General features: G+C 35.0%; 1 protein-coding gene across 3 annotated transcripts in view; it reads right to left on the reverse strand.

Moving 5' to 3' along the window:
* Nucleotides 1–15,098, reverse strand: part of PCSK1 (proprotein convertase subtilisin/kexin type 1) — a 45,937-nt gene that overhangs the window by 11,888 nt on the left and 18,951 nt on the right. For all 3 annotated transcript variants that reach the window (XM_003759828.2, XM_031967920.1, XM_031967909.1), the window contains exons 6-9: nt 13,617–13,705; nt 9,212–9,384; nt 7,273–7,485; nt 4,129–4,229 (exon numbers count right to left, since the gene is read on the reverse strand). In XM_003759828.2, the coding sequence (XP_003759876.1) occupies nt 4,129–4,229; nt 7,273–7,485; nt 9,212–9,384; nt 13,617–13,705 (576 nt within the window). The remainder of the gene's footprint in view (nt 1–4,128; nt 4,230–7,272; nt 7,486–9,211; nt 9,385–13,616; nt 13,706–15,098) is intronic.

The following is a 15,098-nucleotide window of genomic DNA, read 5'->3' on the forward strand; positions in this document are numbered from 1 at the left end:
AGTTACTGGCACTTTTTAAAAAGAAGGCTTCCCTGAGTAGAAGTAGTTGCTGGTTTAGGCACTTGAAGAAAGGGGAAAGCATTGTTCCCAGGACAAGGTACCATCTAATACACTGACTACCATGTAGACAGACAGAGTTAATGTGCATGGGGCAATTATAGGGTTAACAGAGACTCTATGAGGAAGAATTGGTCTGGTAGGTTAATAGCAAGAGTGTAAACATGCATACAATCAACTAAACCAGAAATCATACAGGAGATGTCAATAGGAAACCGCTTCATGAAATATTTGTGAAAAATTGAATTTAACAGATGTTTGGAAAATGGTGAGGGTAATTGGACAGAGCACAAGACTTGGCTTCCAAGCTGGACTATATCATTATCATTACCTTGGAAAGAGAATTTTATTTTTTTGACTCTCACTTACCCCAATGAGGAAATCCTACCATTTTCTCATTGGTATTTCTTTACTAGGGGTTTAATTAACACAAATATCATGCAAAAAATGAACTCTAAGGTCCTTTCTATCTCTGAAGTGTGCCTGCCCAATTTTGTAAACACCTATGTAGAACACATGAGAGAAGATGGTATTTGAGGCAAGCCTTGAAGGAGACCTGGGAAGCCAGGAGACTGGCATTGCAGGCATGAAGGACAGTAAGAGAAAAGGCGTCTAGTCAGAAGACAGAGATGAAATGTCATGCAAAAGGAACAGCATGAAGGACAATGTAGCTTTATCTCAGAGTATGGAAAAGGGATTAAAATCTAGGATGATGGTAAGGTGGAAAGGAGTTGGATTTTGCAAGATTTTAAAATTCAAATATCTAATTTTAATATTCAAATTGAAATAAATATTGAAAAAAACTATACCTCATAGTTTTTCATCCATATTTCAAATATTTGTGATTTCATCAGTGTGAGTAACTGGCTTTTAGACTGAAACTAACCTTAGGACACAAACTTTATGAATTGCCATGCTTTAAAAATTCATATCCTGGACTCTGAATTCAAAATGATTCATGCATGTTTGGACCCAGTCAATGTGGTGAATTGTTTTGCTAGACTATGCACGTTTATTATAAGGGTTTTAAAAACTGTTCCGAGTTGGGGAAGCAGTAGTGGGTAGGAAAGATAATAAGTAATGGTAAAAATATTTTTTAAAATAAACCACAAAAAATAAAAATAAATATTCATCGCTCTGAACCCAATCTTCTGGGGAGGAATCTCTCTCATCTTAGCTCTGCTGATCTTTAGCCAAATGACACATTTCTTCTCTGGAGCTGAGAAAATCTCAGTAAACTTACCAGGGCCTGTATTCCTCTGAATCAACCTTTGAAATCCCAAGATTACCTTCATCTCATGATGAGACATAGAAATAAGACACTATATTATACATTCATCACAAATGGACTTTTATACTGAAAATTAATGAATGATTTTTCGTGAATATCTATGTATTTCCTGGCAGAGGAATCTCATATTAGAGCTTCAATATGTTTGGCCTGATATGGATTTCCATTCATGTCACATTTCTCTTTTAATGACATTACTTAATATGCAGGTTCCATGGTTTCCTCATTTGTTTATTCTTATCTAATCTTTGGGAAATATTCAAGGGGATGGCATTATAACATAATTAAGAAGATGAATTCCCTTCTACCATTTCCCATCTGAAAGACTGCATTTTGTAGATGAAAAAAAACAAAAAAAACAAAAAACCTTGCTAGCTCTTCATCTGATTCTTGACAACAATTCTTTGCTTACCAAGCAGCCAAACTAACTTAATTAGAAAAAAAGCCTATTTTAACAAAGTGGTGGATTGCCAGCCAAAGATGTGTTTGCAGAAAATAACAATTATGGAATTAGGCATTTAGTGCTACTAATTGGAAAGGGAATAAATGTAATGTGGGGGGAAAATGCTGGAGGTTGCTAAGTCCAGTCTTCTACTTTTCTGACCACAAAAAGATGATGTCCATTTCTTTTGAATATCTTTAAGGGATGGACATTCAGTAACCTTGGCAACAAGTTTCAGTATGTCACAACACATGATGTCAAAGTTTTTTTTTTTCTTCACAATAACTAACGCAATTCCTTCTTAGTGCATTTAAAGCATATTTCTTCTTTTGTACTCAGTGAAAATTGTAGGGTTTACCAGTGTTTTGTGATATCTTTTCAGTGGCTTCATAATACTAACAATTTCCCATTCCAGCCTCTTTCTTTCCAAGTTAAAAAGAATAGACACTTAATAAATGTTTGTAGAGTTTTTTAAAAATGATAAGCACTTATTAAACACCTACTGTATGTAAGCTACTATATTAAGCAAATATCCTGTATTTTTTCCTCAAAAGAGCTATTATTATCTTCTGTTGTAGCCAGAACTTTGTACACAGGTACATGCTCCTTGTGCTTACTTATTGCTGTAAAGGCAATAAGTTATTATTTTAATGGTGAGTGACAGGAATGGGCTGCTTCCTTGATAGGAACTTGTTCCAGAAGCTAAGTTCCCAAGCTAGATACTAATCTAGCCTCCTCAGTAATTGCTCCAGCCATATAATGGCATTTTTCTCTAGTTTTCCCTCAGCTATCCAGAAATGTAAGACTAAGGAGAGCTCAACTAATCTTTGTCTTCACTTCAAATTGAGCTGTAAATGCTTTCTAAGGTGTGTGACCTTCACCAAGTTACTTTCAGTCTCAATTTTCTTATCTGTAAATGGGGATAATAAATTATGATGGGAAAAAACAATATTTAAAAAGCGCTTTGCAAATGTTAAAGCACTATAAAATACTAGTTATTACTATTACTATTATTATTTTTGTGTTATCATTATAGCTCCATTTTCCACTAATGTACAAGTATCTATTTGTATGGGTCTTTGCTTCTTTTCTATTCCTAAAATGCTTGTTTGGTTCTCTAGACACCAACACTGATCTGACTACTAGGACTTCATTTTCTGTCTGACACCATTAAAAAAAAAAAACAATAGCATAAGGGACAATTAGGTGACGCAGTGGATAGAGTACCAGCCCTAAAGTCAGGGGGACCTGAGTTCAAATGTGACCTCAGGCACTTGACACTTTCTGGCTGTGTGACCCTGAGCAAGTCACATAACCCCAATTTCCTTAGGAAAACAAACAACAACATACATTGGCTTTGCCTGATTACACCCAGAATATTTCTATGTTTTCTCCTTACTTCCTGACTTTCTTGTTCCTGATTATTGACTTAATATATAAGTGTGTGTGTGTGTGTGTGTGTGTGTGTGTGTGTGTGTGTGTAGGGAGTAACCTTTTTTTTCTGTCAAAGGCCATTTGGATATTTATAAGATCATTTGTGAATCCTACAAAATTATCAATTTATAGAACTCAAAGCAGTAGGAGATTATTGTACTCAGCTTTCAGCTTATTATTGTCTGAGGTTACCTTAGCACATGATTTTGCCAGCCTTAAGTGACCTTCACACTGGACATTCTTTATTCCTGATATAAACTATTGTGAGATGAGCCATAAACTATATTATTGGTCAATGACTTTTTTGCCCTGCCATACTCAATACCTTGTTACAATCTAAACACCTCCTAAAAGTAACCTGGACTAAACTAAATCTAGGGTTTCCAAAATTGATCTGAGTCTAGTACTAGTTCGGTGAAGAAGATGGTTAGATGCACGTGGTTTTAATGTTTTAATGACTTCTGCCATAAGTTAGGCTGTTCTGGAACCCTGTTCAACTACCAGACATCATCAAATGGCAAATCCACTGAACATGCTATATAACCTAACAATTGGGGGGGGGGGAAAGGAGGAAGGGAGATGCACACGAGGAGGAGATGTTTCATTATTTCCGTAATGGTCTCCCTAGGCCAACCTTCCTTTCTAGGAAGGATAAAAATAATCTTAACATTAGCCAGCCTTTCTAACCATGTAGCTATAAAGCTGGTCTCCACATTTAAAGAATTGCTTACATAATCCAACGTCAGAATGAAGGAATGCAGACAAATTAACCCAAGTGGAGAAACAAAACCGGCCCTCCATAGAGTGCCAGTTAGGCAAGCTCCCTGATTTCTACCTCCCTCTCCAACATATACTCTTTAAAAAAAGTTTCAGGAAAGGTGATTCAAAGTCTTTGGTATCTTACTTTACTTCTAGTGCAAGAGCGAAGATCCCAGCAGCCAGAGGAGCAGAGGCTGACGTTCCAGTATGGGTCTCAGTGCAGTCATCATGCAGATCAGCACTTGTCTAGGCAGTGACACAAGGGAAGGACAGAGGGAGAAAATGTAATGATTTAATAAATTTCATAGTTTGGGATTGACTATAAGCAAAGGTTAATAATGATTACAGTGAGGTAACTCATTTGTCTCTCCCCCACTTACTTGTCTCTCTCCCAAAACAAGTGTAGGGTTATTTGTCATATATTTCAGATCCCTTTCTTCTCCCACCACCTTGCTTGTAACATTGGTATTAGTTTAGCTTATCTGGGAATAAATTGCCTGCCTTCCCCTTATAAATATTTTATTTTTCCTCCTTGAGATTCCTAGAGTTACACTGCATATAAAAAAGGAATGTTTCAAAAGCACCGTGAATCATGCTATCTCATTAATCATCAAATCCATTGTGTTTGGCTAGTATATTTAGAAGTCCCCTTGCTGCAAAAAATTGTTCTCTTCTTTTCATATTAACATTTGGCTATGTCTTTAATAGAAACATTCTGATTTGTGTTTAAAACTGACCTCATTTTGATAATGTTAATCATATGAACTCATACACTCAGTAGGGGCTCAGTCATCTATTTAGTGCACAATGAAAGTGCCCAGAAAATAAACGTGGACTTAATTTGATTCCCACATGTATGCATTCATAATTGCATGTAATAATAACTTTTTTGTACCTCCTTGCCAAAATGTTGTTTCCATGTTACGTGTCTCTGTTTGAATGCCTCTCTCCCTCTTCCCCTTTCTTTCTCCTCCCTCCTCTCTCTCTCTCTCTCTCTCTCTCTCTCTCTCTCTCTCTCTCTCTCTCTGTCTGCCTAATTTCACTCTCTTTCTCCCCCCTCACTCTCTTTCTCTCGCTCTTTTTCCGATCTGACAGTTCTCCCTCTGTCCCTCCCTCACAGAGCAGGGACTGCTGAATGTTTACCCTCGCCGAGAGCGCGCACCCACCACCACACTTTCCCAAATTCTCTCCTCTCTCCCTCTGTCTTTTGGTAGGGGAATGAGCATTGAAAAAGAGAAGTATGTGGAAGCAAATAGCCTTCATCATTAATTTGCCTCCAAGATTCCCATATCTGATGACAAGGGTGGGTGTCTGGTATAGCCAATAATGGATCTCTAATGGGAGCCCACCTTGGTTTCAGTGCTACAGTTCCTTATTTCACCAGGGATTTCTTTGTGCAGGCAGGAGGTGTGAAAAAATGATTTGTTCAATTATCACCTCCCACTTGGATTTGCTGAATTTCCAAAATGGAGGCAACTGTTCTCTTCTGAGGATTGCAGAAATAGAGCTGCTATTAACAAAAGATGCTGGGAGAGGGCTCCAAATAACAAAGCTAAGGAGCAAGTTTGAATAATTTAGACAAGGCTGATTTTCTTGGAACAGTTTAGTTTCCATCATATGTATTTGTCCTCAGTATTTTTTATCTAAATAGGGAGCTTTTTAGACCCAAACTCTTTCTTTCTGCTTTCTTGCAGAGTAATGAAGATGATGAAACAGGACTAATTGTATATCTTTAAAAAACATAGATAAACCCATCTGCTTGAAGGGACTAACCTGCTGTGCTCACTTGAAAAAGGGAGGGGAAAGTGTCTGATAGCTCAAATTCAAGGATCATGAGAATATTGCCTTTATTGAATGTCTATATCCAAAAGATTGCTTTTCACTGTTTGCAGAATGAATGAGTACAAAAGACTTAAGATGAGAGTTCAGAATGTTTTTCAGTTGAGAACAGTTTCACTGCTTAAATTATCACCTTGATAAAAAAATATATATATAGTTCTCTATTGGAGATTTTGCCTAGAGAAGATATAATCACTGAACTGTTTGTAGTAGTGTCTTTTATGTGTATTTTTTTTTTTTACAAATACATAAGGATAGAGTTATAATAATTAAAATAAACACAAATGCTTTTAATGGGATAACATTATGTTAATAGATTATGATACTATATACCTTAGCTAATCAGTCATCTTTTCTGTGCTATTAATTAATTGTGGATTTTACAGCATTTTTAATTAAAGGGGCTCTGGTCACAAAGCTTTCTTATTACATTTCAACATTTTTCCCTTGAAGGAATCCAATAAATCATTAAAACATGAATCATTAAACTTTTTTTTTTGTAATTTGGACCCTTTCTCAGAACATTTTTAAATGCACAAAATAAAACATATAGGATTATGGAAAAATTCAATTATGTTGCCCTATAATTGCAAAGTTATTTATATAAAAACTCCAAGTTTTATGGACTCTCTGAAATCTATCCATGGACTATTTAAGGGTTTGTGGCCCCAAGATTAAAAACCCTTGCCCTAAACAGAATGGATCTTGGTTAAATGTGAGCTAAAAGATCTCTCTGAAATGTAAACTTCCTGGGCTACTAATCTGGATGCAGAGGTCAGCTCTGGAAAATGTTGAACTCAGTCATTTTCCTTTCAGCTTGCCACTCTCTTAGGATGAAGCAGACCTTTAATTGGTATTTTTATAATTAAATGAATGTTGTGAGAATGGAAAATGAAAGGTGAATGACCTAGGGTCTTCCCTGGGTTTAGGCAGAGATGCGCTTAGATCTAGATGGTTGAAGAGAACTCTCAAATCACCAAGATCATAGAATCCTTATTTATTGTAGTTGTGTTTTTTCCTCACAAGCTAGCACCAGACTGTTAATACAATTATTTGAAGTCTAAGTCCTTCTGAGGAGCATCCCCTCAGCACTGATAGCACAATTTTAACCTCTAATAGCTTAAAACCACAATAAGACTTTTCAGACATTCTATTATAATGATATTTGCTAGCTCCTCATTATTAAGCCAAAAGAATTTGGGATAGATAGGCAAAGTCATCCACAAAGAAGTGTGATTATCCTTGAGGGAAAAAATCATATTTTAATATCTTTACAAGTGACTAAGCATGAATTTCCACCCACTGAGACAGCAAATGTAAGAAAACCAACTCTTTCAGAAGCAATTGTTTTGTTAGCTGTATACACAAATTACGTTCCCCTGTTGTAGTAGAGTAAATCTGATTTAAAACAACAACAACAACAACAACAAAAAAAAAAAAAAACACCTACGATTCTCTGGTCAGTGTAGTCCCCACTGCTGTAGGCAGTGGCCAGTGTAGATGAACACTTTTCAGCATACCAGGGAGAGAGGCCTTGCTGTGAGGCACTGCTGATGGAAATGGTGTAAATGCTGTCTGTATAACCATCACAGTCACAGTCATCCCCCTGACGCCCACCATTCCCAGATGCCCAGACGAAGATGGAGCCTTTTCCCTGTCTTCCCTGTAGACAATGGCAGAAATGGAGAGTTAAGTCAGATCTAGTCTCTTTGAAATTATTCAAAACCTCATTAAATATACAGAAAGTTCAAAATGTACACAATTTATATCTGTTCCTCAACTCAAATCCTTCTGAAATGAATATGAAAACTTCTGGTCACTTACTCTTTTCCCATACATGATACACGTAATACTGAAATCTTTCTATCTAAATATACATACAGAAAGTTCAAAATGTACATGATTTATATCTGTTCCCCAGCTCAAAGCCTTCTGAATAAATATGAAGACTCTTGTCACTCTTTTCCCATATTTGGTAATATTGAAAATTTTAGCTATGGCCAGATATTTCAGGCTTCTCTGTCCCTCCATTTGGTGTGGTATATAGTAATCTTGATTTTCTTTCTTTATGTAGATAAATGGAAGACCTCACCTTCTATGCTTTCTCCTATTTTCCTCCCCCACACACTTTGTAATGCTAGTTGTGATATATTTGGATCACTGAACTTCCTCTGCCTTTCTTTGGCTTGAACCTCTTATTCTATCAGTCATTGAGGAAAGACTAAATCAGCCATTATTCAGTGATGCATTCCAGCTGGAGTAAAAGTGACTTTTGCTAGGGCTATATTTGACAATAGCATTCTTTCTTAGCTTGTGTTCCAGATATCTCCCTTTTAACTTTATAATATAAAGTCTGTGGGCTTGGCATATGCTTGAAAGATATTATAATAAACACAAGTGATCAGATGCAAACCAAGCATAAGGGTTTTAGAAAAATGACTACATATTTAAAAATAGCACACCTCCCCCAACCCACCATCACCCTGGTCAATGACTAATACCTTACACGTTGCAGATGCCCAATAAATTAAATGAATGTATAGAAGGATTCTGGTTACCATTCACTGAACCCAGTAACTAAAGAATATCTGATCAAATATAATGAGAAATGTCTAGAGGAACAGGATACTTTTTAAAAGAAGGAAATGTTTGGTCCCAATTAGAGATCAGAGTCAATATATTGAATTCAATATATGTTTTTCAAAAGCTTATTTTTACCACATGTAACAGGACCTGAACAGCAATCTGAAGGATTAAGGAGGGGAGAGCTAGGGATTACTGCCCACTAGGAGTCATTTATCTCCAGCATCCCATTATAACTCTGTATTATATGAATATGCAACAGGACATGGTGGATAGAGCATGGTACTTGGAGTCAGACAAAGCCATGTTTAACTCCTGCCTATGCATTTACTACTAGCAGAGGAACTATGAGCAAGTCACAACCTCTCCAAGCCTCAGGAAACTAATGGGTTTCATATCTTGATTTAGCATAAGTGAAAGAAAATACTAATATATTACATGAATAAGTACAAATATATATATAATACATATATATAAATGAATTAAAGCAGTGTTTTTCAGTTAATATAATTTCACTGCCTTAAAATAAATTAAAAATAAGTTATATATTGCATATGAGCATAGAATTTTTTATTATGATACTGTGCTAGAATATAAGCAAAGGATGAAAATCAGGGCCAGGCTAATAAAGCTCACAACACTATTACTTACATCCTTCTGAAGAATAATCTAGCTTTGAAAATACATTAAAAATGGCAAAGATCTTTTGGAAAGCCTATGCTCCTCTAATTGCAGAAATGAAATATTTTCATTTTTTTTCATGCAATCATACTTTATTTCAGCTGGATTTCTTTTAAATATCTCACCTGTTTGATGCCATATTCAAAAGCTTTTTGGGCTAACCTGCCAGGGCCTTCAACTGTTTTCCCATCATCATTTGGGCCCCAGCTTGCGCTGTAAATATCCACATGATTGGGATTGAATCCAATGGAACTGGCTTCGATGGCATCAGTTACAATGCCATCCAACATTCTAATGCCTGAACAACAAAATATATCACAGTCAATGTCAATCAGCACGTATGAGAAGCAGGAATGCAGATTTGTAACCTGAAGTCTATCTTTAAATAAATTATACAATACATATAAATATATATACACATATGTGTATATATACATATATAATATATGTATGTATATATAAACACATATACACATATAAATGTGTGTATATATACATATATATACAAACAAATGTATATATACATACAAATTATATATATATATACTTTGTTAGAATACAATTGTTTTCTTTGGTAAGACTATGTATTTTATTTCATGCTTTAAAAAACACACTAGACAATCAGGTGACACTAGCCTCATTATTGCTGTTCAGTCTATTTCCCAACTCTAGGAATTTTCTCTGATTGTCCCTCATGCCTAGACATGCTCTCTCTCCTTTTCTCTGTCTCTTAGTTTCCCTGGATTCTTGCAACTTCCCATTAAATTTTACTTTTTACAGGAAGTCTTTCCCAATTTCTCGAGTGTCTTCCTTCTATTGATTGCCTCTTATTTATTCTGGATGTAGTTTTTAAATACATGATTATTTATATATTGTCTCCCCCATTAGACCAAGTTCTTTTAGAGTAATAACTATTTTTTGCCTTTCTTTGTGTTCCCAGATCTTATAGCATTTTATAAATGTTTATTTATTTTTATTGAGCTACTGAGAGGAGATTCATAGGCTTCACCTGACTGTTAAAGGGTTCCAAACTTTAACTCAAAAGGTTAAGAAGCTTCAAGAAGTGCTTGACCATGATCTTCAGATCAAAAGACCTTGGTTTCAAAGTGGTTCAGTCCTTCCATTATTTGAGTAGCTTATTAAATAATTATAAATAATGTTACTAATAAATGACATTTATAGACATGATTTTACTTGATTCTCACAGTAACCTTTCAACTTTGACCAAGTCAACTGCATTCTCTAAAGCTGTTCTTCTATAAAATGGTTGTCCAATAACAGAGATTTAATTGAAGAAACATAGAACCTGCTATGTTCAAGGCTCACTAGGTGTTTTGTATACAAAATGGAAAATTGCATAATCTCTGCACTCAAATTTCTTACAATCTAATATTATTATATTATATCATATAGTTATATGTAATAATATTATAATATGATATTACTTATATTACATAGTTGAAAAGATCAAATAAATAAGTGGGGGAGAAAGCATTTACTAAGTGCTTACTATGTGCCAAGTACTGTGCTAAGTCCTGAAGTTACAAATAACAAAAGTAAGTCAGTATTTGTCCCCAGGGCAGTGGTGCAGTGGTTCAAGTGCTGGGCCCTGAGTCAGAAAGAGAGTTCAATTTCAGCCTCTTAATTACTAGCTGTTTGTCTCTGGGCAAATCACTTCACTCTATTTATCTCAGTTTTCTCATTTGTAAAAATGAACTAGAGAAGAAAATGGCAAACCACTCCAATATCTTTGTCAAGAAAATTCCAAATGAGATCACTCAACAATTTGTCCTCATGAAACTTACATCCTAAAAAAGAGAACAATGCATTTGGGGAAACAATGGTCAAGGAAGAATTTTTTGGTTTCCAAAATCACAAAGAAGGCCAGTAGAGTAATAAGAGAGTAGATTAAAATGTAGTAGCATTTCAAGAGCTAAAATATGAGGGAGAGAGTAATAGAATAATCACAGAAGCATTCAATTTCAGAGTTAAAGGGATTTGAGTGACTGAATATATGACAAAGAATTCTCTCTACAAAACGAGAAAAGAGTTCATGAAGCCTTTCCTGAAGTTCCCCAAGGAGGAAGAAACCACAGTTTTTCAAGTTGGCCCAGGTAACTTTTGAGTAGCTTTAGTTATTTATAAATGAAATTCACATAATACTGAATATACATGATCTCACTCAATTTTCATAGTAACCTTGTGAGATGAATCCTATTGATATTGTCTTATTGTTACAGAGAAGAAAATTGAGGTTTATAGGGGCTCATTGACTTGGCTAGGGTCACAAAACTAGTCGATGTTAGAGAGGGCTCTTCAGACATCAAATCCAACCCTCCTGCTGCTTTTTGGCACTGACACTTGTTAAATTTGTTAAAAACATGAAGAGAAAGACACATTATATTTGTTTGTCCTATTTTAATATGGGCTCAAAAAATAATAGCTAGCATTTATACAATGACAATATTGGGGAAATACTTTATAGATCTTATTTCATTTGATTTTTACAACAGCTCTGTGAAGTAAGTGCTATTATTATCCACATTTTACTGATGAAGAAATGAAATCTGAGAGATTTAAGAGACTTGCTTGGGATCACACAGCTAGTAAATTTCTGAGGCAAGGCTTGAACCTAGCTCTTCTTCCAAATCCAACATTCTATCCTCTATCCCAACCAGCTGCCCATGAAAGAATGAATGGATGAATGAAGTCTATCTGATAGCCCTTGCAAGAAGGGGCCAATGGTTAACACCCTGGCCCCATTTAGAAACCTTGTTAAGCAGGAATGAAAAAAAATTCACTCCACATACAATAATTAAAGCATGGGAAGATAACCCTATTTCTAAGAATTGACTTAAAAAAACCTCCAAAGCCATTTTTTAAATGTGTATGGTAAAAGACATTTTCAAGGAAGAAACCCTTTCTTTTCAAATAATCTCAAGGATTAAATTATTGCCATAAATTTTATTTGTGTTCCTCAAAAGTAAAAAATATCCTTCAGTTGTGGGAAATACAGGAACAAAAGGTTTTTTGTCCTTACCAACAAATTGTCACCCATCATCAGCCTCATGAATTTATCAACCAAGAAAGTGAAAGAAATTTGTAAATATATAAATATCTCTCTGATTTTTCTTAGCTTCATGTTGATAATGTTATTCAAACATTCAGCTCCAAAGGCTAATAGAAAATAAATCCTAGAGTTCTTATGGTATTATTTAATATGCTACAAAATGAAACAATTTGAATGTATTATTAATGCAATATGATACATTCTAAATTCCTTGGGAAATGAGACAATATAATGTAGGGGAAAAGACATCAAATGGAAATCAAAGGCTAATTCTTTTGGTCCTAGTTCGGCGAAACCAGATAATAGATAATCTGCTATTGTCTGAGGGCACCTTTGTGAGTCCATTTCTTCTTCAGCAAAATGTGAGATAATTGAATTTGTGCTACCCTGAAACATTTTAGAATGAGATAGCTAAGTACTCAAGGAAGACCTAAGTTCAAATTCTACCTCAGACACTAGATGTGTGAACCTGAACAAACCATGGAATTCCATCAGCCTCAATATCTTAATCTATAAAATGGGAATAACCATAGTACCTATCTCATATGGTGATTATAAAGCATTTTGCAAATCTTAAAGAATTATATCAGTTCTAACTATTGTTATTATAGTATGTCATCATAATTGGTAATTTTTGTGATAAAGATGTTAGAAAAGAACACCAAGTATTTACAGCATAAGAAATTAAAAGCTGGGAATGGGATGGAGAGGAGAAACATTTGTGACAATTCTATGTGTCCCATAGAGAGAAGAGATTAAGAGAAAAAAATTAAAGTAAACAAAGGAGACCTGAATCTCAGCTTAATTCTCATTGTTTAGAAAAGAAATTGTGAAAAAGGCAAAATAAAGGAAGGATCTGGATGCTTTATTTTTTCAGAGTGTCTCTGAGAACCATAGATCCTTCTAACCAGTACCTTAATTGTAGACATTTCAGAGACTAGGAGCAGAGTAGATATTTTAATTTTTTTTTTCTCAAAGACAGCTTCTGGTTTCTTCATTACTAAATATCTACATGTGTGTGTGTTTATGTGTATATACACATATATTTGTATATATATATGTTTACATACACATATATTCACATATAGTTATATAGATATCATCTGTCACTGAAATAAAGATTATATAGTAGAACAAGAGGCAGAGAAACTTTGGTAGCTTCAACTGTCACATTTTAAGCTCTACACAATAAACCTTCCTCAAACAGAACAGATGGAAAGCTACATCTGGCTCAGAATGTGTTCAACATTTCCATTCATTTTTTTTTTTTTAGGACGCAAGTGTTAAAGTCATGCACTCTTTTGTTTAAGAGTATATCCCTTTATTCAGCTACGAACCATAATTAGATTCTGAAGCTAAGCCTCATGTGGGTCCTTTTAGGAAGACTTTGTCAACAGCAACAGGGGCAACCTTTACATGTGTCCATTACACTGATTTAGAACAATCTCTAGTTTATTTACCTCCAACTCTGGCATTGTAGGCCACCCCAACACCACATTTCTGATTATTGGCTTGCATGGCAATTTCTCCAGCACACCTGGTTCCATGCCTGGGAACAATAAAAATATAAAAGCATAAATAAAAGAAAAATGCATTGCTTTTCCTCATATGTCAAGAGAAAGACTGACCGTGAAATGCTAATCTTACCTCTTGTCAAGCTTTCAACACCAAGGTAGATGAGACACTCTTCTACCTTCTATAAAAATTGGCTTGAAATAAATATTTTTACTCTTTGTTAATAACAACAATAATGACAACTCATCCTTAAGTAATACTTTATAAAGCACTTTCCTCATTACAACCCTATGACACAGTTTAAAAAACAATAGCTAGCATTTACATATTTCCTTATGGTTTACAAAATGCTTTACATATGTAATCTCATTTGTTCCTCACAACAACTTTGTGAGGTAGGTACTATTATTATCTTCATTTTGCAAATGAGGAAACTGAAGCTGGGAGATATTAGTGGATTTACTCAAGGTCATACAACTAAGTAAGTTTAAGAAAGATTTTGAATATGTCTCCCTCACTTAAGTTCAATACTATCTACCTTATCTTGGAGTTGCCGTTTTATCATTTATTATCCTAAGTTTATAGAAGAAAAAAACTGAGAAAAGTTAAATAATTATCTTCAAATAAGTACTGCAGAAATTTGGAACCTGGTCTTCTATCATTAGAAGGAGCCATACATAGTGTGCTCTAACTCCCAGTCTTGCCTTTTGTTAGTGCCTTCCTTTGACTTCCTGGGAATAGTGAACTCTGAACATATCTAACCAAGATGCCCATCACTTCCCAAGGTCTCTTTCTTCCCCTTACCATTTTCATCATAGATCAGATTAGGATTTCCAGTGTTTTTCTGGCGCTATTGGAAAATAGCAAGACACCTGGAGTTTGGAATGCTAAACATAATACCAATAAATTACTGAAAAATTGGTTGTGGGCCCTTTCGATCCAGAATTATTTCATATGGAATCAGAAACCCAACAAGAAGCTGGCCTTTCAAGCAGTCAGGTCAGGCACTTATTTGAATGACATAATTTGGGGAGTTTAAGAAAGGTTCCCTTTCCAAAAAAAGAATTCCCACTCATATGGTCTTAGCATCTGAGATTCTTATTAGAGCCTGTATTCCTTTGTGTTAAACATTGCCCTACCGTGGCATAATCTTGAAAAGTGTAAATTTCCCTAAAAGCGATAACATATTCATTCATTAATATTTTAATGAAGTTAACTGTATCAGATGTGATCAATGAAGCCCTGGGGTAGCATGATAGTTGTTAGGGACCCAAGGTGAGCCAAGAAAGGGAAACACTGATAAAGGATAAAAGAAATCACAAAGGGAAGAGAAAGACATTGAAAATAATTATCGCTTACTTTACCATTTTGCCTCAGGTTGATTCTGGCCAGCAAATACTTTAATGGTGAAATGTGTTTAGAGACAT

The sequence above is a fragment of the Sarcophilus harrisii genome, chromosome 1, assembly GCF_902635505.1.
Source record: "Sarcophilus harrisii chromosome 1, mSarHar1.11, whole genome shotgun sequence".
Classification (NCBI taxonomy): domain Eukaryota; kingdom Metazoa; phylum Chordata; class Mammalia; order Dasyuromorphia; family Dasyuridae; genus Sarcophilus; species Sarcophilus harrisii.